The sequence below is a fragment of the Empidonax traillii genome, unplaced genomic scaffold, assembly GCF_003031625.1.
Source record: "Empidonax traillii isolate 1590-97213 ecotype Southwest subspecies unplaced genomic scaffold, ASM303162v1 scaffold430:size563586, whole genome shotgun sequence".
NCBI classification, from domain to species: domain Eukaryota; kingdom Metazoa; phylum Chordata; class Aves; order Passeriformes; family Tyrannidae; genus Empidonax; species Empidonax traillii.
Genome location: NW_020955623.1, coordinates 316,688 through 341,537, shown reverse-complemented (window position 1 = coordinate 341,537; position 24,850 = coordinate 316,688). Strand labels below are relative to the sequence as shown.

The window sequence follows — 24,850 nt, the reverse complement described above, 5'->3', positions numbered from 1 at the left end:
GAGAAAGAACAGCAGTGCCACTGCTGTCAGCTCTGATTGCTTTCTTATTAGTCAGCTGTCTTAATGATAGCATCAGCATGGTCTGGGGAGGTTAGAGAGGCACTTTGAAGGAAGGAGATATGCATACTGCTGGAGAGGTCTTTGATACATTTACAAGTTGAAAGGTCTAAACTAGCCCTCTGCTGTTACATCTGCCTTCAGGAGTTGGTGCCCTACAAAGGGTAGAAAAAAAAGCTTTACATACAAAACCTGTGACCATCCCTGCTGGGTTAGAAATCAGATATGCGTGGAAACAAAGCTGTAAGAATTTACTTAGGTTGTTTTTATCTCTTTTCAGACATTCAGATTGTCATTTTTTGTCTAGTACACCCTTTGTGGCAGGAGACGGAGAAATTGTAGTAAGAACAGTTTAAGATGCCCAACTCATGAAGTCACAATGGCACTGACCTATCACTTGATTTTAGTCAGAGACTCAGAAAAAAATCTAGTTTCTTGCCAGTGACATTGTGGAGAAAAGTCCAGTACATTATTTGGTACAGTCCAGAGATGAATAAAATGAATAATATTCCAAAATAAGTTACTTTTCAAGTAAGACCATCATCATGAATTGTGTGAATGCTGTGTATTGGCAACACTGGTGCCATTGTGTTAATTACTAATAATTACTTATTTTTTTTAATTGAAACTATTTTTTTTGGTAGTAGAATATTTATCAGAAATGCCTTTTGATAAGTAAGCGGTTATGGCTATCACAACATAACTTGAACTATTATCTTATTTCTAAACCCAGGCTTCATTGAAGTACAGTTTTTATTTCCTGTTAATTCAAGCACTCATTGGACAATCTTATTAATTCAATGTGTACTTTGTAAGAGCTGAAATAAAGGATCTCTCATTATTATTTCAAAATATAGTTGTGCTTTGCAGAGAACAATCTTGATACTTTTGATCACTAAAGCATGTCATCTCATAAATTTACAACCAGATCCTGCAGACATCCATGAAAGCAGCAATAGTGTTTCAGGCAGTAAGTCTGTTCTTCTGGCACTGCTAAAAAGTTGGATCAATTTGAATCCAAACTCTCACCAGAGCTCTGTTCAAGACAATTCATTCAAAGGGAACTTATCAAAACCAAAATGCTTTACACTGGGGAGAAATAGAATTTGAATGCAGAGCAGATGGACTTAAAAGCGACCTTCCCCCCTCGCTTTCTCCCACCTCCCTCAGAAACAATTCCCTACACTGTTCTTTCCCACCCACATATTGCTTTTTATTCGATTAAACTCTGGTGATTGAAATTTCTGCAATGTAAGGCACATTTTGCTTTCACAGAGTAAGTTGTTTGGTACCTTATGAAACCATGTTCATGTTTTCTATTTCTGTGTTTGCAGACTGATCTCTCCTTACCTTCCTGTGAGATGTGTGAAGGGCTGGCTAGGCTGGAAGGCGGGAGGAGGAGCTGAGGCATGTCAGGGGCTTCAGTTCAAAGCTGGCTGTGTTGGTGGCAATGTACTAATATTAATGTTAGCTTGGTACAGTGAGATGACAACAGGGGGGTACAAAGTCTGAAATAAGATGTTGCATTACATGAGCCAGAAACATGCATCCTATAATTATGCCTGTTGAGCTCTGTTCCTTCTTCCCTTGGGCAGTGGAAAGGGAAGTCATGTAAAGCGTATCAACAGTTAGCTTTGCTGGGATTGTCCCAAATTAGAGAGGGAGACAAAGTTATTGATGAAAGAGAAGAATCACCTCTTTTTTTTTTTTTTTTTTTCTTCTGTACTTGAATGTTAGAACTTCTTTGTGATGACCACACTTGTTTTTATCAGTTTGATTTAGGGCATGCACAAGTGTTTACTGCTTTCAGGCCTTTTAATTTATTTTAAAAATTGGAGATGGAGGAAGGAAACAAGAATAAAACTTGCAAAACAGAAAATCTAACCTGTTTAACATGATATAGGTGCCCAGGTGCGAGAGTTGTGAGCTTGAATAAAATGTCTTTTGGAGCAAATGAAGGTTGCTTTGTTACTTGGAGACAGGCACCTGAAAGCTTGGTGATGCCAAATGAAAGGTGATTACAGCTGCTTCCTAGTGCTCCAGTGTTAGTCTCTGAACTTCTCTGAAGAGCTGGAACCCGTAGGTCTGATAAGACACAATGAAATTCTGTTGTGGAGATGTGTAGAGAAACTCATACTCATTTTTCTTTTTTGCATAAGCTGGAGTGTTACTGATTCATTCCTTGGGCTGATTTTTCCTCACAAATATGAGAGTTCTTAACTGAACTGAAATGGAATGTAGGTAGTATAAACATTGAAACTCTCCAAAGATTTTTAACAGGAAAGGTAACTTCATGATACATAATTCCAGAGGTTGTATTAAATTGTTTGTCATCATAAATTTTGAAATCAAGTTCAGATGTTTTCCTTTAATTTAAGCTCTGAATATTTTAACCACTATCAGACCCACCTCACTGAAATTCTGTACTAAGCAGATGAGACCAAATGATCATAAAGTTCCCCTCTACATCTTAAAAATCTGCAATTCCTTTTACAATACCAGATTAATTGACAATTAATTTTAAAATAGTGTCGACCTTTTTGTCCCCAGGGTCTACTTACATGGGTTCATAATGATAGACCTTGGAATTTTTTTTTTTTCATATTTCTTGTACAAGTTAGTGGCTGCTATTATATCATCATTGGTAATATACTATCTGAACATAGTCCTTTTTTTTTAGTGAGTCTATCAGAGTTTTAAGCATTCGGAGACCACACCAAGCTTGGCAGTGAAGATGCTGAGGATGAACAAGAACAGAGATGTGGTCAAATGAACTGCAGCCCTGAAGCTGCTCTCTGCTGCCTGGGGTGGAAACCAGCGCTTCACCACAAACAGTGCTGTTTTTCTGGAGTTAGTTAAAGATACTTTCTCCATTTCAGATCTGACTGGTTGTTAGCAAATGGCCACGCACAACTCCCTGGAGTGTAGTGGGGAGAATTCCTGATCCACTGGAGCATCCTCTTGATGCTCCCCTTCTCCAGGGCAGTCCCAAGCCATCTTTGGCCATATAAAGCTTGGAGAGGTGCTGCAGTGTGACCTACTTGAGTGCTCATAATTCCTTCAGGTCTAATATTTGTTTCTGGACTACAGTGTGTTAAGCAGTGTCAAGCTGGTTCCCACACAGAGCATTTATGACATTTTTCGCAGTGGCTACATGTTTTCACATGGACATTGAGTCAAGTCTTTAATTACGGGACTTTTCTTATGATTTAACTATTCATAATTAACTTCTCACATTTTTAGCTGTGAATAATTGCTAGTGCCAGGGAGTCATGGTATATTATAATTTTGACTAATTGAGCACAGCCAGTATTTGTTAATTGTTCCTGTTATGCACATGCTAAACCCAGAAGTGTTGAAGTTGCTCTGGGACATTAATTTTAAACACAGTTAAAACATCCTAACCTGCTGGCAGTTATTCTCTGTGCATTGTTTTATATTGATGGTTTCAGATCTGAGCACAGTAATTAAAAGGAACCAGTTATTGTTGATCCCACAGATAAACAAATGCTGATTGCGTGCTGTGAACTGGTTAATCAAGTTTATTTAACTTGTTGTTGGTGATTCATCCCAGTGACTGTATTGGGGAGCTCTTTATTTGAGCCCAGCAATGTAATGGTTCTGGCTGCCTCCAGCTACTAAAGGAGTTTCACTAATTCTTTTAAATAGACTTTAGTAACATCTTAAGGAATAGCATTGTTACATACACAAATTAAATCCAGTTTGAAACTGGGGACTTTTCTGTTAGTGAGAACATGCTTTAAGAGCTTGCTGTCCTGACTGTTCCGTGTCCTGAGCAGCAGTAGAGGTGATTATGTTTCCTGGGTGGCGATTTTGTTTTATATGTGAGCTCTTTTGTTTTGTTTGATTTTGATGATACCAAAGCGTGCCATGTTTAGTCTGTCCCTTTGCCAATGCTCTTTAATCCTGTTTGAGAAACTACTTCTGCTCCTGCAGAAGTTCTCGTAAGATGACTACCAATTTTCATGTCACATGTCCACAACCAAAAAAGCAATCTCTCTTAGATCATCTCTGCATTTTGGGGGTCCATATTGCTCAGGCCCCTTAGCAGCACTATCAATATCATTTACTGTTTGTCTGAGCTGTGGGAGCATCTTGCTGTGGCCATGAAAGGAATAGTTTCAGACCAGTTTGACCCTGTCCCAAGGGGCACCTAGCTGCTTACTAGGACATGTCAATGGGGGAGTCAAGAGACAACTCTGTCATGTGCTCTTGGCTGTGGAAACTAAAGGTGCTGGCTAAAAGCAGATAGATTATTATTGTTGATGTTGTTACTGTTTTAGTCTTAGACTAATTTTCTAGGTATTTTTCCCCACCATGGATGAAGGTAAAGCCTTCTAAGGGCTCAGAGTACATTGATTCTGATCTTATTAATGTTCTTGGTACAAATACTACTGACCTCCAGAGTTAACCCTGGTTTTGTACAAGGCTAAAAAAGCTCCTTCCTTTCAGACATTTTAGGTAAGTATGTTTTGTGCTTTCCTTTGTGTTATTTCAGGATAAGGTCTTTTTAAATGCTCTTTGTTTCGGAAGTCTTGATTTCTGAGCCCTGTATACAGGTAATGTCTTGGTACTGCTTTTATGTTGCTACTCCAGGCAACTGTACTGGCTTTTTTTTTTCCATCAGGGTTTTCTGAGTTATTTTACATTTCTTGAACTTGGTGGTGTTCAGTGTTCATTATTCCTGTCAGACCCCCCTTATCCTTCCAGCTGGCTGTGAATGTAAATCGCAAGAGCCTCATCATGCTTGTCCAGACTCTGGAAAACCTCAGTGTTAAAGGCGCATTCCTTCATGTCACAAAAGGCAACATCAGATAAGTGGGATGGCTGGCCATCCCTTCTCCTCCTAAAATAGTTCACAATCAGAATGAGCAGGAGTAACCCAAGGCCAGTAAAAACATTACTCTAAATAAAATGTGTATCACACTGTTTTCTTTATAATTGCAAGACAACTATAGAAGTATTCTGTTGGGAGCACTGCACTGCAGACTTTAAATAGCAGTGCTAATGTTTAAGTTGTATTTTCGTTTTTTCTATGTTTTCTGTGCCAGATTTCTGGGATTTTTGCCAGGTTCCAAGACCATATAGAATTAATTGTTAAAAAGGAAAATAAATATTTCTCAAGTCCTAGAGAATATGTGTGTCTGATCTAATGAACAATAGTTTTGCTCATTTATCAATTGTTCATTGTAATTTACTCAAATACTTTTTCTGTCTGGAAGGGAGAGGATAGGGGCATGACAAGAGCAATCCTCCTTGAGCTTCTATACCAAATTTATATATACACAAAACATTTCTGCATTCAATAATCTAAGTAGTCAGGATGACATTTCTGCCAGATAGAGATGTAGAAGGAAACGTAGAAGAATTTTCCTAGCCTGTCTGGACTGAGTGGCTGAGAGGTCATTGCAAGCAATTTGGCTCATGTTATATTGAAGTCAGAGCTGAAGAAAGCTTGAAAGACTGTATTATGCTAGGTCTGTTTGCAAAGACATCCAAGATACTGTTACCTGGTGTTGGAGTATGAGGTTGATTTAAATGAGAAATTGCATATTTTTATTAATATCTCAGTTATGCTTTGTTCTCAGCCTAATTCAGAAGTTGTCCATGGATAAAGTTTCTGGTCTTGATGCTGTAACTCAACAGTCAGTTTCTTCCACCATCTCTGACTCAGTATTATGATTTTGATAGACTAAATCAGTCTAATATTCTCCACTAAATCAACACATGTGGCATCTGCTGGAATCCGTGGGATTTGATCTCATCCTTCTCAGCCACACTATTTTTTGCCTTGCAGTCTGGTAGATCTGTGGATTCTCATGCAGGCTGCTGGCCTCTATCTGCCAAAAGAGAATTAGTTATATGTTTCTATATGTTTTGCTACTGAGGCTTGGAAATCCCTCTTAACCAAAGTCCCTGCTTACATATTGCTACCATTCATTTTTATTGGCTTTGCTAAAGTTGAATTCCTGTATCTTGATTTTTCCCCAATTCATTCTCTGAGTGGCCTCAAAGAATCCAGCAGAAAACAAAACCTCAAAGAGCTTATATAATGAATTACTTTTAAACTAGACGCTAAGAAAGACAGAGGAGCATTTATCAGGAATGTTTGTGGGCTTGGTGGTTACGAGCTTAAAAAAGAAAGAAAAAAAAAAAAATACCGTGTGGAAAGGCTTTTGTCCCATGACAGAGATTTAAAAGGCTGCGGGCTCAGATTCCAGCGGAGGCTCAGGCCTGTCTGTAATCGCGTTTGAAATGTTGCCTCTCACAGGGCGGCGGGCCGGGTAGGGGCGGCTGCGGGGCCGCCGAGCCCGTCACCTGTTGGGGCCCCGGGCCGGGCGCGCCCCCGGCGCTGCCACCGCCGGGCCGGGCCCCGCGGGCGGCGTGAGGGGCGCCTCGGGGCGGGGGGGGGCTCCGCTCCGGCGGGGGCAGCGCTTCCTTCCTCCTCCCCGAGCACCGGCGCTGACAGTCCGGGCGCTGCGGCTCCGAGTTGGAGAGGGGAGCGTGAGCGGTAGGCAGGGACAATGGAGGAAAATGAAAGCCAGAAACTTGAGCTGTGCCTGGCTTGCCCGACAGACAGCGGGCAGACGAGGGGTAAGTAAGCGGCGATGTAAGGCAAAGATGGAGTTACGTTTAAGCATGCCCCTCGTTGCTGCTTTTTATAACTGGAGGCAGAATGCATGGAAAAAAAGAAATAGCATGTCTTTCTTGTGCTAATGGCTCCGCGGATTTCCCTAATACTTCGACTCTGTGAGTTTAACTTTCTCTTTGCAGAGGTTTCTGTCTGCCTTCTAAAGCCGGGAGCACACCGTGTGGCTGTCACGGATGCGGGACCCTGCCGGTGCGGAGGGTGCTGCTCCCGCGAGGCGGGGGAAGGCATCTCCTCTTCCCTTTAAATGGTCTGCCAGCCTCACCTATGGTAGAGAAATAGCTCTTCCTTCATAAAAGTGGGTTTGAGCTCATCTTTACCTCGGGTTGTCTGTTAAAAGGGGGAGATCCACGACAGATTGTGACAGGGTTAGTTTACTTTGAGTGAAACCACTGGGGTTTATTTTGGAGCAAAGCCAAGAATGCCTAAGCGGAGTTTTCACGGTGGGTCCACTGTGGTGTATTTGCATATTCACTGCTGCACTATTTCATATAAAGTGAATGAAAACTATTTCCTGTCTTGTTCTACGTGGGCTATTCCACGTGAAACATAACATTCAGGTAGCATGACAAACACATAATCTAATCCATATCTATTATACTATTTGTGGGGCACCTGTAAACGTTCCCATTTCATGCGTGTTGTGTTCCTCATAGGCACTTTAGGAAAAGTTGTGTTATTGCACTTCTGTGAAACAAGTGGTGCGTGTGGTTTTAAAAAAGGTTTAAAAAAATCATGCAAGTTTATGAACATGCAATACCAACAAATTGGCAATTTGGGAGGAAAAAAATACTCTTTGTTGTTGTTGTATTGAGGGTTCATTAATTGATTGATGCTCTTTTGAAACATTTTTTAAAGTTGAAATACTGAACACTACAAGTCACCTGTGTCTGTGTATGCTTATGTTTAGTGGGACAGAAATCGTCACTTAAAGAATGTGTCTAAAGCCTTCAGTAACAGATTTCTTATGTGGGGGTTGTATGAAACTCCCTGAGATACATGTGGAGCTGGGAAAACAGAGGTCTGACCAGTCTGATCCTATGATTCCCAAAAATGTTGAGTGCTGAAAGTTCATAAGCAAATGTAGTAGTTTTGGCCCCTATCCCAAATTTCTGTTTGAAAGTTCCTTGGAAAGAGAGCTAATTAGAATGACAGTGGAGTAAGTTAGAACTATTCCAAATAATCTCACATTCACTGGTAACATAAATGTAACAAAGCTGGGTTTGACCACACTGTTAAGTCTGTATTATTTTTTAAATTTTAGTATTGAATGGAGTTTGCTTCAAGGCTCAGTTTTACAGTATAGTATGGATCAGGTCCACACTTGTTGCTTTCTGACATTATTCTCAAAATGTTCTTCTCTCATGTCACCTGGGTTGCAAAACAAGACTATTAAAATCTTCACAGCATTTAAAGTAATGAAATGAAGTGACTTTCCTGGCCTTTGTAGACTTCATGGAGGGTGTGACTTTGAAGCAGGACATGCTGAAAGACTTTTTTCTTTCTGTCTATTTTTTTTTTTTTTTTTTTCCTAGCTCACAGCCATTAATCCTTCATGATAATCTTCCTGCTAGTCCTAGGCATACTGCTTCTATGCTGCAGACCTGGGCCTTTTCTGTATTTACATCCACTTTAGTAACGGGTGATGTTGGTGATGTTAAGAATTCTTGAAATTTGTTTTCAGATCAGCGAAGCAACTCAAGTGTAAGGGTTACTCAAGCCTTTGGATAACCAAAGTCCTCTCTGTCAATCAGCAAGTCTTGCTTTTAGTTGCCCTCTAGACTTGCTGCTTTATTGAACAGAAAGACCTTCAGCTTTTAGCTTCTGAATATGAGGGAGGGAGAGAGGGAGACAAGCTTATCTCACACCTTTGTGTTTTCCATTGGCTTCTCTTTGCTCCTTTTCCAAGGAGGGTACTTGCATAATTTATCCTTTTCCTACTCTTAGTTCTCGTCTGGGTATCATCACATGATCATTCGCACATTTCAAAGTTATCTGTGGAGATTGATTTTCTAGCCTATTATCTTCACTTGGAAGATAGGAAAGGTTTGCCCACAATGTTATTGAGCAACTCTAGAATCCAGAAAACTGCTCAGTTTTTCCTGCTTGTAGCACTGTGGTCCACCCAGTATCTGCAGAGCTGATGTGCCTCATGATATACAAGGGGATTTCACCAACCCAGTGTTCAACCTTGCCATTGAAGTCACTTATCCCTATGTAAGAAGTGGCCAAAACCATTTTCTTTCCAGCAATTTTAGTAGGAGAAAGACCCCTATTCAAACACAACATATTTTGGTTTGCAGAGGAAGTCATGTGCTGCTGTGATGCCACTGGACTGAGATCCTTCTGGATGCCCGAATCAGCTCCCTGGGAAGACGAGCAATTAGTTTGCATAGTTTACATTCCTTTCTTGCACTTGTATTTATACAGTGTTTTTCAAATATATATATTTTTAAAAAAAGAGAATTTGTTGATCTTTCTAGTATAGTATAAGAAAAATATGTTATTTTTGACTCCTTCTCAAGGTTTCACCCAATAACAAACAGTGGTAAAGCACTTTACTTGATATGTCCTTTATACTCCACATACTTAGCTCTTTCCTAAGCAGAGTAAGGAACAACTTTTCATGAGAGGTTTAGGACCTAAAATACACATTCATGAGTTCTGAGTTGTGCTTGTCAGCATAGGTTTACCTGCCTTCTTGAGGAAGGGCCTTCCACCAATTCAGTGATTGAAATTGCTGCTGTGAACATACTTCGGGGATTTATACCAAATTGGTGCACTCAGTCACCCACACTCACACTGACTCCCTCCAGCTCCAAGAAAATACCTTATTTATGTCTGCTGCCTTTGTTCCAGCAGCCTCCATGATATAACCTCCAGGCTCTTGGCGCAACGGATTAAAGATGGTAAATTCCATCCAGCCCCAGCCCACCTCTTTTTCCTCCCATGTAAAATCCCTTGAAATGACTGTGCAGCTTTCAGAAACTATTTTGACTGAGTGTATCTGGAGTAGCCATGCTGACTTTTTGCAAGCTAAACTCTCCTGTTTGCCATTTTCCTCAAACAAGCTGAGTGTACCTGATGGTTGGTGTTCTGAATTTTCAATAATCAGAGCAACTGGATGTTTTTTAATTGAGTTGTGCTTGAAAAAGTTGAGTGCACATGTATGTGTGTGTATATGTGCATGTGAGGCTGCTGCTCTGATATTTTAACCAGGATTGTGCTACTCAGAAGGTCTTAGAAGGTGCTGCAGAGATCACAGATGACATTTTGAATCTGTGGAGAGTAAGACTTCCCTGTGAACCAAACTTGTTCCCAAAGTTGTGTCCCAATCTGCGCTCCTCTGGTTCCCTGTGTCTGGATCTGCTTTCAGGATAAGGTTCCATGAATGCAAACAGAAGGGTTTTGTTGAAATTTTAGAGTCCTTGAACAATACAAGGAGCTTACAGAATCATCTTTAATTATCTTCATTTTTAATCATCTTAAAAGATCTTCCAGGGCCAAGTTCTGTGGTGAAACCCAAGGGAATTGGTTCCCTATATGAATTGGTGGGTCATGACACCGTCAGCGGCTCCACTGGTAGAGGATTTGCTTTATTACCAGGGCTTGATGTTCCATAGGATGTGGCAGGCAATTGACAACACACACCAGAAGGCTGAGAAATCCTCAGCATAAAATCCTGAGGCAAGTGGTAGGCACAGTGTCAAAATGACTGACTGAACCATAAAAAGAAGCGAGTAGGTGCCTGTTTCCAAACAGCAGTGCCATATAATGGCAGCACATGGGGGAAACAGCCGCTGGGGGAATAAAGGGCTCTGAGGTGAAAAGTGTCAGACAGAGGGAAATAAAGATTTATTCAAAAGAGCTAGAGGAAGGAGCTTCCTGCTCTTGGGGAGGTGCTGGGAAGGGTTAACATAGGAACGTCTGAGACTGCCTGCTAAAGATGGGGAAGGGCACATTCAGACTTTTCAATGCTTCAGGTTTTTGTTGGTTTTTTTTCTTTGCTGACAAAGGAATGAGGGTTTTTTTCAAAGGTATTAGGTAACAAGGCTCCAGACTACAGTTTTTCGAGCACTTGAGGGTTTGTGTTACAGAGTTACCTGAAGATAAGCCAGCACTTACATACCCTCTATTTCTGCCTGTCTCTTTAAAAATGTTTTCATGGTCTTTGGTCTTAAAGTAGATTTAAAGTAGTAAAATTTATCTGATGTTTTTTTTCCTTTTTTATATCATGCAAAACTTGCTCTTATTCTTAAGAAATCATTTATTGAAAAAATGATGTAGAATTTTCCAACCTGCTATCCTGAGACATATAAAATCCAAGGGAGATCTGTGAAATTTAAAACCAGATCACAGTCAGAAAAAGAGCCTCCAAAACCCTCTTATTATTTCACAGGTGTTTCAGAACGTGTTGAAAACACACTGAAAAAAGATTAAGGATTACAAATCTGCTTTGTCAAAGGAATTTTATCAGTTGGTATTCTTAAGGATACTAGTTATGGGGCCATTAAGTGTACTGGAGGCTATTGAAGAAACCTGTTCCTTCTTGGGGAAAGCATCCTGTAGATCTTAAAGGTCAGGGAATAAGGGCCCTGTCAGATCTTTTTTCAAGTCACATAGGTAAAGATGATATAAAAGGAACATCTGCTTTAATGATGCTCACTTCTCTGTGAGGCAATACTGCAGTTGTATGTTAAAAGTATATAAGTATGTGCGTAGCTTATATAAGGGATTATTTCTGGGCCACTTCTTTTGATGTGTATATGCCTAATGATGCAGAACATGCCATTGCACACTACCAGACTTTTAAAAGAACCTAGCTTTTGTATCAATCCTTTTCCCTTTCTCTTGCTAATACGTATGTTGGGATTAAGTTCTTATAATATACTATTTGGGTTTTGGTTTTTTTCAGACCAGGCAAAAACCAGTTTGCATGTAACATCACTGGATGATGCAGAATGTCTCCGATCTAAAGAGCTCCTTTCGACCCCGAACAGTCACACCTCTTCTAATTCAAAGTCCACCCGCAACATCCCTCGAAGACATACAGTAGGTGGCCCTCGCAGTTCCAAAGAAATACTGGGAATGCAAACCTCAGAAATGGACAGGAAGAGAGAGGCTTTTCTTGAGCACCTGAAACAGAAATATCCCCACCATGCCACAGCAATAATGGGACACCAGGAGAGGCTGAGAGATCAGGTAAGTCAAATTTGTGTATGGGTTTTTGTTTAAGAGTCCTTATAACTCACACAAAATTGAGTGCTACCTCATTACAAAAGGTGAGAATGTAACAAAATATTAAACAGGTTTTTTTCAGGTGTCCTGTGATTCAGTTACCCCTTTGAAATTCAAAGAAACAATAATAAGAATTAATCTATTCAGTATTACCTTGGAATTGTTTGTTGAAACAGAAATTTCTGAAGAGCTTTTCATTTTTTTAGCATATACACAGAGAAAGGGGTGAAGGTGAGACTCTTGATCTTAGTTCATGGGTCTCCCATCTACTTTTCACAGCTGAAGGGAAAATATGGAACAGCTGTTAACTTCTGTTACACTTTCAGTATTGGCACCATTACCCAGGAGAAAAGAAAATATCTGCAGAGTGTGTCTGTATGCTTTAGCTGGCTCTGTTACTCTTTCAATTGCTTTCTTTTCTATTTTTGAGTTTCGTAATACAAACAGAACTGATTTATTCATAACTATCTGCCTCCTTGAAGCAGCTTTGACACCCATATGGGTCTGTCAGCAGCATGCTTTAAGGTGGTTTTCTTCTTGCCTGCCTGCAGTTGCTTTTCAGCAGCAAAAAGTAGATATAGGGTCATAGGAGATGTGACACGCTGATGTATTTCTCAGAGCAGGTGGAGGCTGCTGACACACCGACCTTCTGAATTCAGGGAATGCCATGCAAGTATCTCTTCACAGCCTAACTCTGGACTCTGCTTTTGGGTGCAGTAATAGAGTTTAATTTGTTCAGCTTTACAGACAATCTACTGTCCCTTCCACAACTAGTTTTTTTTTTTTTCATTCAACTGTCAGAATTTACAGTTTGGTCTAAAAGATCTTGTGCTTGTTATTCTCAGTTTAACAAATGACTGACAGCAAAACTGTTGTAAAAGTTTTTTCCTTAGTTTTCCTTAGTTTCCTTAGTGGTTTATAGATATTTCAGCAGTAATAAAAAATTAATTGTAAATAAGGAATAAAAACTGTGGAAAAATACTGTAGTCTGTTATGGAGTTCTCTGAATTCCCAGTCTTTGAAGCCTTCCAAACTTGAGAGGCTTTGGAGACCAGACTATTGTTACAGGTTTCAAAAGTTTGTAATTTGGTAACTCCCCACTAGAACTTCTCTTTGACAGAGTCTCTAGACATCCCAGATCCTATCACTGCTTCAGAAACTTTTAAAATCCATATGTATCCAGCTAAAATTGCCTGCAAGACTTCAGCTCTAACAAGGATGATCTATTCCTTATTTTTAAACAGCTTTAGTCCTTTCCTTTGAAGGTCTTGATTTTTTTTTTCTCCCCACTTATCTCTTCCATGAACTTTAGTGACTGTGTGGAATGTGCTGGGTGGTGGATAAAGATAGCATACAAATTAAATAAAGGGGGTGGGAGGGGGATGAAATCCAGAGATTAGATCTTTTGGAGTCATGTAAATATTTAGTTCCAGTGTTGCAGACACTGCAAACCCAGTTTGAACAGCCTACAGCATTACGCCCTACACATTTTGTAATTTGAGCTTTTTCTGAAGGCAATAAATTACAGAAGGAATGCAGTAACTGTTCCCGATATTTGTTTAAAATGTGTCATCCTTCCTAATTTATTGAGGGTAAAATTCATTCTCCTGCTTCTATTTTTTGATGATTAGACATATATATTATATGAGTTGTATATAATGTGTTTTTAAATAATTTTAAAACAAAATAACTTTGAAATTACTGTTAGATCATCAAAATATCTTTCTTGGAAAGGGGAAAGACTGAAGACTCAATCCATTCAGCATTACTTAAAAAAAAAAAAAAAGATAAACTGAGCAGAAACCACATTAAAATATGCAGAAATAAGTAATGCAAGTTAATTGTAAGAAATTTGCTTACTTGACATGTGATGTATCAGCTAACTCATCAGATGCAGCAAGACTTTAATGATAGTGGCTTTAAAGTTCAGAGGGGGATTTTCTTACCAATTGTGTCTGTGTGTGCACACCTGTGTATTTTGTGTCTGTTTCTGTGTATTTATATCTCTATATATAGATACACAGTTATGTGTATAGATGCACGTAGTTATACTTTGTGTGTTTATGTGTGTGTGTATGTATAATGCATGCTTTCTTATCTGCTCTATGATTAAGACTATGATACAGTTTTGCTTTGGAGGATGTATATGTGTGTTTAGCATCCATACTTTCTTTTTTCCTGCCCTTATCTATGTACTTGTGTAGCAGTGGTATGGAAGACAAACCACATACACATGTAACATGTGGTAACAAATACATGTATCACAAACAAAATCTGTAAGATGTATGCGAAGACATGAATTAAAATGTCACAATTTATTTTCCAGGTTCCTTTTCTCCCTTCTTACTTCTCCAGCTGCTCCAATATCGGGAAAGTGGCAGTATTGTCCGTGGTGGGAATTTCCTCCCTATAGGAAGCCTATCAAGGATAGTAACTGATGCAACAACAGTTTCTAATCTCTCTGTCAAATGGTGCAGCTGAAACATAAAACACCCCAATATTTACAGTCAGGAGGTAGTCCCTTGTATATCATACAATTTCTCTTCCAAGTTGCTCTAAACCCTGTCAGGCCCACTACTGACAGAAAATCAGGATTGGTAATTGTCTTTTTTTTGTGTGTGTGTGGACTTTCTTCTCTTGTCCATTTTAGCCATCAGTATCTGAGTATGGCACACTGACCCTTGGTTTGCAGAAAATAAACATCAGGGAAAAAATATTTGATGCTGTCAGATCATACTTTATCACCTCCACCAGCAAGGTCAGCTCTGAATATTGTCTGCATCTTCCACTATGTACTAGTGGTTTCCTCCAGGCTTCATTTATTCAGATAAATCCCTCCCTGGATGTGCCTCCTGAGGATCCATTTCTACTTTTGATAATCTGCCACAAATCAGCAGTGCAATCATGGTCAGGTAAAATGCCAGCAGTGATTACTGATGGTTAGCTAACGTGATGACCTGAAACCTCCCAGCTGTGCACACATTATGCCTCCTCCACCCCGAAGGTGTGTTGCCCTGTTTGTGACAGCCTGTTCTGGAAAGGAAAGCTCACAGAGGCCATCTTTATTTGCACAAGGGACTTGGGATACTGCCGCGAGGCAAATAGCTTGGAGCTAAGCTGGCGTGTGGTAAACTGGAACCTGAGTTTGCGCCAGCCAGGGGAGGGGGGCAGGGTGAAGATGTGTCTTGTGCACCCTGAAACACCCACAGGGAAATGCAGCACCCTACGGCTGCAGCTCTCTGACCCACAGCCCAGCAGTTCCCCCTCACACTGCAGGTGTTCCCCCTTCTAAGATAAATCTGTAGCTGGGCACCCAGGCTCCCTCCACCTGGAAGCCTGGAAAGCTGAGCAACAAAATACTTTTTTTGTAGGTAAAAAAAAGTGCAAGTTTCTACAGGAGCTTTGAATACCTTACCTCTGCCAAGGCTGTCTCGTCTGTGGTAATGAAAGGAAGGTGCTAATGTAATCCCCAGTAAAGTTAGAAAGAAAAAAGGAGAAAGTTAAAAGGAAGCTGTCTGGATCGTCTTAAGTTTGAGATGGTGTGAATCATCTGCTGTGGAGCTCATGGCAGGACAGGGTCACAAATTAGGTGGGGTTGACTCTGGTCAGCAGAGAAGGCTAGAGAGCAGGAACAAGTGTAAAAGCTGGGTCAGTGGCCGCAAGGATGAAAAACAGTTAGCAATTAAGAGGTTAAAATGCTAACCTGGTTATGGGAGGGGAATAATCCCTGCTGTGAACCTGTTTTACAAGTAACCTCTCTAAAAAAACCTTTCTGAGGGGCAGAGAACAAAAATTATTGTTAGAAGTTTTTTGGAGCAGGAGCTTGTGAGCCTGGGGTAAGAAAGTGAGCTGGAAGAAATTTGCCACAGCTTTTTTCTGTTGTTGTTTGGGTAGGAGGTAGACTAGGAGATGTGGAAGGGTCAGGAGCAGCTCTACTGCTTCAGCCAGTGCTCCACGAAAAGAAATTTTTTTGGCAAACAAAATTAGATTTCAATCAATTAAAAACAAAACCCAGATCCTTCCAGTGTCTGTGCAGGGCTGAGTGCCTAGAAAATGGTGGTTGAGGGTTTTTTTGTTATATTCATTTAGGTCTGAACGTGACAGGTAACTCTGGCATCTGGGCAGGTGTGGCTAAGGTTACCATGGAGATCCATGATGTCATGCTTGATAGAGCATGTCAAGACAGCTAATCTAACATGTAGATGTTCAAAAAGTCCCATAGGCCAGGACTAAGCTTTATGCAAATAACAAAATTACGCTGCAAAAGGGCGAAAGAAAACACGGCTGAGACATGGCGTGCGTTATACCTGGCAGCTTGGAAGGATTATTACAGGCTTCATTATAAATTAAAACTTTTGGAACTAAAGGAAGAGGATTTCAGACCACCTCTGGCCTCACCTGTGGAATCTCACATTTCGGTAAATAAGCCTCTTTCTGTTTCTGCCGTCGCTGTGAAAAAATGCTTTTGAAATCGTGGAGTTTGCTTTACCACGTTGTTTCTGCTGGCAGCAGGACTGAGTCAATAAAGCAAGTTTTCTGGCAGGGCACGTTCCCTTTTCTCTTTCAAAAATGAGTTCTTTATTGAATGAACTGAGAATTCAGAATTATTTGAAAGGCATTGTAATGTATCATGTTGATTATGTGAATCATGCTGCAAAAATGTCCTAGGTAGTGTTTTGGAGGAGAAACTAAGAATGGAGACACTGTATTTGTTTGTAGATTATTGCCAGATGTCTCTCCTTTAACTGTTAAAATAGAACCCTAAAATTACAACAGCATTTATTCCAGGATGTGATATCTGTTAAAATCTTGAAATTTTGGGGTTTTTTTTAAATGGATCATAGTATCAGTCGGTTAAACTGACTTTGAGTGTGTGCTTTGATATCACAGGTAATGCTTGGGCATTTCTTAATGGATTTTCTTCTTGGGTAAAAGTACATTAGTAAAGGGTAAACACATTTGGAGGTGAAATTCTAACATCAAAAAAAGCTTTTGGGACTTAAGGATTTTAGGTATAAACACAAGGGGATATTTTCAGTCCCTCTGGAGGGACAGTAAACCCCCTTGTTCTTAGCTGCAACCACTTCTGTGCTCACTTCAACCGGGACAGATCAAGTAAACAGCAGTAGGTAAGGGATGGCCCCTCCACTGGCACCACTGGATATGGTAAAGGGAAGCTAAAGAGTTCAGTGGGTTCAGATCGTTCACTGTGGAAAGGGGTATTCTTGGTGGGAGAGGGTGGGAGCAATGTCCAGGCTTAAAAATGAGAAAAGAGAAAAATCTTAGGTTCTGCCTAGAGACACCTGAGAACTGTAAACTTGAGAGGAACTTCAGTTCAATGTAAAGCCTCAGTAGGATTTAGGGAATGAGTGGGCTGCAGAATAGGGTAAGCACATTGTCTAATTCCAGGTGAAAAAACAGAGTAGAAAGGTTTTTTTGATGTTCTACAATGCTTGATCAGGCAAGGTTAAATAAACTTTTTTTGGAATGTGTAGTGATTTTTAAAGTCAAAGAATTGAAAGTAGTACAAGTGAAGAAATCACTAGATAATTTTTTACAGCTTTTTTTTTGTTTTTTTTTTTTTACAAATTACTAGGTATTTTTTTTTTTACAGCTCTTTTTTCTTTTACTCCTTGATGTATCGTGAAACTGAGCCATTAATGGGTATATTTTAGAATTAATTTCAATTGAACTTTTCTCCCAGAGCCTGAGTGTTAATTATTTAGTACTTGCATATGTAAAAATAACAACATGTCAAATGAACTAGCATATTTTACATTCATTACAGTGTTGCTGGTTGATGCTGTGGAATCCTGTAGGGAGAAACTGATTTAGTGTTACTATTGTGTGAATGCTTTTTTGGTCTGTACTAGTTAAAAAACAGAGTTAAAAAAATACATTCAGTTTTAAAATGTGAAAAATGTGATTTTAGTCTGGATATATGTTGCTGCAGATTTTTCTAGTTCAAAACATCCATTTCATTGAATTACTACTTGGATCGCATACTGCTGTATTTAATGTGTCAGCAGAAAATGCCTATTTTTATCTGAGAAGTCAGTGTCATACAGCTAGAACTTGCTGTTGTGTCAGCATAGGCTGTAGGTACTTGTTCAGAAGTTGTTTCAGATTTCTGAGTCCCTGCCTCCTCTCCACTGATGAGTGCTACCTCCCTGCCCAGATGAGGCAGGAGTTCCCCCTCCTCCTTGAATAGTCTGTGTAAGCCCAGCAGAGCACGTTGCATGTTCCCCCGCATCCACACGTGTCCCCTGTCTCATGTACATCTGGTACTACAATTTATTGCTTTCCAGGGCCACTGTATGTTAAGGGCAACTGCTCATATTTTACACTGTTAAAAGCACCTAAGAAAAGCTATGAAAATGAACATATGAAACATGATTACAAGGTTAAATCTCTGATGGATTCCAAGCCCTTAGCTTTTGTTTATGGAAGGACATGAGGTGACATGTCCATTTGTTTTGAGTTGAAACATGCTCTTTAGCCCCCAGATAGTGCTGTGATTGCAAGATATTTATAAATAACTCGAGAGATAAATGAACAAAGAGCTAGTTCATTAGCAAAGTAAAGTGGATTTACTTTGTATTCACTCTAAACGAAAATGCTGAGGAAGAAGAATATTCCTAGTAGAAAGTCTCAGTGGAAAGTCTTTCAATTTTACTCTCTAGTTTACAAAAGTAAGGCAACATACCAAGGTACATATTAAACTACTACACACTACTACTACTCCTCTTAAAAGTAAATGAAGTTTAACTAGATTGGTAATACTTGCTTTAATAAATACCAGTTTCTTAATTTATATCTATCAGTTAAAAGTAATTTTAAAAGCTGTTCTTTTGGAAAAGCAAACAAAACAAATCTGTAAAAAGGCTAATGAAGCAATTCCTTTTCTTTTTCCTTCCCTCCCCCATGCAAACCACACACCAGCGCAGTTACTTTGCCCCAACAGGATTAGTAACTTTTCTTCTGTGGCAACGCCTCTGCATTTTAAATAGCATGTATTGTTTGTAACTCTGAAGTCCCAGGTAGTTACTCATGCTTACCTTTGTTCATGTGAATTTTGTACATAAATTTTTCTAATCTAATTTTAGGACAAGCAAAAGTATTTTTAGAATCCTTTGTATTCAGTTGACTGAATAAACGCCTGCAATAATCTTGTACTTACTGATAGATTAGTAAAGAATCTAGGCCTATGGTATCCCTGAAAGCATATTTCAGGCAGCTACATTCGAGAGTGTTGCCCGTGGAAACCTCTCCCACTTATTGTAGACAGTTGAGATTCCTTGGGTTTCAGAAACTTAAGCTTTGATGGCCCAACATGTCCTGAGGCGTTTATAGGTGTGTTTTTGCACATACCTGGTTTAGCCCTGGGTTGCCTCTGTAGATGACTACCAAAAGCTGCACAGTCAGCAGGGCCATATTTGGGGGTGGGTTCAGTGCAGGACTACCTCCTTCAGTGGTGGAGAAGAGTGCCTACATGAAGGGTGCTTGGCCACTGGTTCCTCCTCCAAGTCTCCTTTTAAACAAAAGCACCTTGTTTTCTGTGCTTCATGTCCAGCTCAAGGGGGAACAGCATGGGAGGTGTCCTCAGGACACCATTCTAGATGTGGCTTGTCAGTGATCCCAAAATCCCCAAATAATTTCAAGGCCCTTATGAGAGCATAAGAAGTTTGTGACAGAAGTGACAGTGAAGCTCTGGTCTACAGACACTTTTGGCCGTGCTGTTTTTGAGCCGGCATTCTCTCTTGGCTGTAGTTCTGAGGGTGTGTTACGGAAGGTGTGAGGATCACATGTTTGGCAGATGATCACAGGCAGACTGAGGTCTTGGATGAGAGCAACAGATTGTGCTGGTGGTAGTGCTGAGGTTACAGCATAGCTTCCCTGGTCATTGCTCAAGGGTTCCTTCTGTAGCCTGTGATTAGCCTCAATATTTATGAATATTTTCTGTGTCCCAAGATAGTTTCCTTGCAGATAGTTGTGAATGTGCTTGTGCTGTCGTTTCAGCTGAATAGTCCTGTTAGCTTCCCACTGGGAGCATTTTTGTGCTCTTTGCACATTGTCACTTGGGATGGGAGCACATATTTATGTCAGTCATTAGCAAAGTAAATGCACCTCTGGATGATTGCTTCTGTATTATGAGATTTTTCAGTTGATTTTTTTTAACAAAGGCAGATTGCAGTGAAGTCACCTGATTAACTGGTTTGGTTTAACAGTAATCCCTGGGATTTACATCTCTTTTCTGGGCTCAGATAGGAGAACAATAGTAAATAAGACAAGCAAATAACTTATGAACATATATTCCAATTTCCCTTCTCTTCAAATGAGTTGAGTACATCACGAAAAACAGCACTGTTGTTAAAACTGGGGACAGCACCTGTGGCTCTAACAGCTGCCCCTGAGATGTGTGGTTTTAACATTCACCCAGTCATGGTAATTGTGCCAGTTCAGTAGATTCAGAATCTGGTGATACTAAGTTTTGCATCTTGACACAGTGAGCCAATGCAGGGACTTTTGGTTGCTTGAGGTTGTTTTGAAGGGTCCTGTTTTGTTTTGTGGTTTTTTTGTCCTAATTTGTACCTTTTGTACTACTGAATTTTGTGTGGTCTCTTGTGCAGTGGATTGTAGTGATTGAATTCATTCACTAGAGTATTGCTGCCTTAGTAAACACTGACCATTGTCGTTTGTTTAAATTTAGGAAAGGTTTTCATTAGATGATCAACACACTGCCATAGGTGCACTTCACTTTAAAAAAAGTAATCTAAAATTCAAAATTAGTTGTTAAAGAAAGAAATAGAGAAGCTATTCTCTTAGGTTATGTCTGAAATCCAAAAGACCAATAATATGTTTTTCACCATGGCTTCTTCCTTTAAGGAGTTTCTCACACCTCTTGGGAATTGAACGTGGGATTATCAACCATGCACATCATGTACATTCTGGTCTTCAGTAATTACAGATTTTTTTAGTTCCACATCTTGAGATTTGTTTTATCTCCCAAAATTATGTTGTTGTTAGTAGTAAGACTGGATCTTCCTGATACCTACATGAAAGTCCAGTTCTGACTTCTACTGCTGAATTCCTGACCATGTTAATGTCTCATGACTGTAAATTCCAGAGCTCAACTAAGTTTTAAGAATATTTCAGCCTCTAAGGGGTTTACATTTCTTACATATACATTTCATAAACTCTCTTTGTGCTCTTGCAATTATTTCATTCAAAAGAGAAAAACTAATGGTACTTCAATTTCAGTTGAGGCTAAATGTTTCTTCAGTCTGGAGAGTGGTGTCTGTCTTCCAAGAAAGGAGAAGGGCAGCAAGAGGAAGAAATAAAGAGTGAAAAACAAAAGACTTAAAACCTTTTTTGTATTTGAAAGAAGTTGATTCTGATTTTAAATCTTACGTTATATATTCATCTCAGTTACACTTACTGCCAGATGAACATGCAGAGACTTTTCCAATTTGCACCTATTTTGTGGGTATGTGGGTGTCTAAAGTCTGGAAACAGACCTGCTGTCAATGTCTATGTATGAGCTTTGGGCTTTCTTCCATTATGTTTTGAAAGCATAATTTGAGCTGCATTTATTCATTTGTAGCCCTATTTTTAGTAACACAAAATACCGTACATCAGACTGTTGTAATTAGTAATAAACTACTCACAGAAGGAACAAATATTTGACTTTGATTAGAATAAGTAAGAAGAAATGTCACTTATTTCCCATTGGCTGAATAAATAAGCCATTGTATGACATTGGTTCATTGATTTAAATGACAATAAATACTGTTTGGAAGGAAGAATTATTATTTAACATAAGGTTAAAAGACCCCAAAACTTAAAAGATATAAACACTTCCATTAAAAGTGTATACCTGAAAAGTTCAGACATTTATAAAATTCCCTGTAGACCTTTACAGACTGTTTCTTTCTTTCTTTTTTATTTTTTTCTTTTAAATAATGAATTTTTGATCTAGGTCATATTTTTTGCTAAAAGTTTTCAGAGAAAAGCCCACTCCAAAGCATCATAGATGTGTGCAAATTTCACTCTTTCCTTATGGATATCATGTGGGGTTTATTTTGAAAAAAAAGCTATTTACAATAAAAATTGCTTAATAGCTTTGCATTCAACAGACTATATTAAGTCAACATATACTACTCCAGGATATGGGAGAATCTCTGTATTCCTCTGTCCTTAGAATGGAATCACCGGGATAATGCATGATTTGTCTATAACTGCTAATCCAAGCTGCCATCTTTTTGGCTAATACTAAATCAAGCAGTGGGGACGCAAGCAGGATGGTGCCTTCTGCCAGCCTCTGGCATGCTCCCGTGTGGGCGAGTTGCTGAGGAGGATTTCTGCACTACACAGACTGGGGACTCTCTGTTTTGCCACAGACAATTAGTGTGGTGTCTGTCACTGGAGAATTTAAATGAAAACATGTGATAGAAGCAGCATAAAAAGCTTTCTGGAAGTCAGTGGAGAACCTCTCCCTTCTGAACATCGCAGAAGGGCGGGATGGGATGGAGGGAAGAGGAGCAGATCACAAAATGTTTTCCTTGGCTCTCATAGCACTGGTATTGATGTCAGTGAAATGTTCCTGCTGACCAGGGTACAGTTGGCTCAAGCCCCCAGCAGATTGTCTGACCGACGTGCTCTTCCTCTGATATCAGATGCAAGCATTTAACTTCTGGCTCATGTGTACTTCCCTTCTGTTTTATTTTTGCCAAGTGCTTTCCACACCGGACGTTGCGGCAGGCGCCTTCCCGCGCGGGCAGGTCCCACAGGCACCTGCTGCTGCCGCTGCTCCTGGCACGCCAGGCTCGCCACTCCCTTGCACCCGGCAGCTGCCGGGCACTGCTGCGAGGCCTCCTGGCCACAGCCTTCTAATCCGGTCCTGAGCAACTGGGTTAATACCATGCTGAGCCTGGGACCCCACCACAAGTCAGAGTCAGGTTTCTTCCTGAGGCCAGTGAATAGCTTCCAGTAATGCAGGACCGCTGCGGAGGTCACGTATGATACTTGGTTGTAGCTGTGGCTTAATTCCACAAGAGATTGCATCATAGCATTAACTATTTCTATTACTTTGGTTGTTCTTTTACATCTTTTAACTGTGCGTGTTTTATTTACCCTCTTTCTTCATTGCTAAATCGTGACCTCCTTGGCCTTGGGTATTAATCCTGTCACAAAAAGGTAGTTCTACCCCATGTGCAAATGTATTTGCTCAATCTCCACCTGCATGCGAGCATGCAACCATGAGGAACCAGTATTTTTTATATATGACTCATTCATACACCCGGATGTGTAATGAAGTTTCGCATCAAATGAGGCTGTGCTGCTCGTGCACACCTGTGAAAAAGCTGCTCCAGGAGGGAGAGGGACTCATGCTGCTCCTGGTTCTGTCTTTCCGTGCTGGTAGCAGTTTGCTACTGAGGGGATGGCTTTTGAGGAGGAGGTAACCACTGTAACTCCTGTGACACAACCAAGAAGAAAAAGGAGCCTCTCAGCTCTTTGCTGCTCCTCTGGTGACTCTTCTGCGAGCCAGGTACAGCTGTGATGAAGAGCCAGGGCTTTCTTCTGTGGAGCTTGTGTAAGAGAGAGTGGGAGCTTTTGGATAGGCCATTGTATTCAAAACAGTGCTCCCTGTAAGAAGGAATGTCCTTAAGTGTTCATTATTATTACTCTACTGTCTATACAAGTTTCTAGGTTGATTTCAAAAGGTGTAAAAAACTTTAGGTTACTGCAGATGTTTTTAAGAGGTAGACTGACAGTCTACAAAAGTCTTCCCTTGAACCATGTTAAAATACAAATTGATTTCATCTCATGATTTCAAAATTTGTCATGTGCTGTCCAAAAACCAAGATGCTTTATTCTCTAATTATAGAGAGTATTTATATGTAAGGTTTAATCTTTTTACTGGAAGTCTTCCAGGAGTCCAGAGTAACTGCTTCTTTGTGGGCCTCTTCTGAATTGAAGGGTTAGGAAACAGTAGACTTGTACTCCGAAGACACTTGAACAGTAAAGATGAGTGAGCTACTTATTTTCTCATGTCTTCTTTGGCTTCTGCTGCAATATTTTAGGTTTGACATATCTTTTTTCCTCATGCTGTGACAGCAGGTATTGCTTTGTTTTAAAGAAACTGTGAACTCACAAGCTCAGTCTTGTTTCTGCATGACTTAAACCTATCTTGAAGACGTTATTTTGCCAAGAATAGTTTCACTTGTATGTTAGATTTCTTTCTGACTTCTTTACATAGAGAAAGCCAGCTTGGAATTTAGGGAAACTTTTCATAGTTTGTAAAAAAGGAGAACTGAGGAAATGAAGAAGAAAAAAGGCTCACAAGTACTCAAACAGGTACTTGTGCAATAGTTCCCATGTTTTGTTGCGAGTTGTGTTTAATGTACTTTCTTGGATTTCTCACAATACCTATTAGCAGTGTATTGGTAGAGAAAGGGCTGGGGGGTTTTGTGATGTATCACAGCTAAGTGATTTTAGATGTAGGAACTGGGGCAACTAATTCTGAACTGATACCAAAAAGAGTTTTTGTTTATGGTGATCGTTCTCAGTGATGACTGTTTTTCCTAAGGAGGTGTATAACCTTTCAGATTAGATTTACTTGCTGTGTAGCCTTTTAAACACACCAGACTAAAAGTAATGTGGGGTAAAACCTGCAGATGTATTGAGTCTCCTGGCAAAACAAGGGCAGTTTAGATAACCATTCAGTAGCTTATTGTGGTAAGATAAACATGGAATTCTAGGTATTTTCTACAATAAAAGAACTGACGTGGTCTTTTGATCTGTGCTTTCTGCTGCTGCTTGTCAGACTTCCCTGGATACTGCCAGAATTTCTGTGTTTTTGTCATGGTCCTTCTCTCTCTCTCT

At 39.9% G+C, this 24,850-nt stretch overlaps 1 protein-coding gene and 1 long non-coding RNA gene across 18 annotated transcripts in view; one reads left to right on the top strand and one right to left on the bottom strand.

Annotated features, from left to right (window-relative positions):
- The window catches only part of KIAA1217 (KIAA1217 ortholog), a 355,614-nt gene that overhangs the window by 169,833 nt on the left and 160,931 nt on the right, over positions 1-24,850 (top strand). For 12 of the 17 annotated variants that reach the window (XR_003572440.1, XR_003572439.1, XM_027894496.1 and 9 more), the window contains one exon: positions 11,643-11,929. Coding sequence is in view for 13 of the 17 variants with exons in the window: in XM_027894496.1 (XP_027750297.1) it covers positions 11,643-11,929 (287 nt within the window). In the remaining 4 variants the exon portion in view is untranslated. Of the gene's footprint in view, positions 1-6,516; positions 6,673-11,642; positions 11,934-16,272; positions 16,384-24,850 lie in introns of those variants that run through there. The other 5 variants (XM_027894497.1, XM_027894495.1, XM_027894506.1 and 2 more) reach the window with 4 other exon arrangements.
- On the bottom strand, positions 5,618-6,357 carry LOC114062738. Its single transcript, XR_003572442.1, has 2 exons — positions 6,240-6,357; positions 5,618-5,918 (listed from the first exon to the last, which is right to left on the bottom strand). It is a non-coding gene; the product is annotated as an uncharacterized LOC114062738 (long non-coding RNA).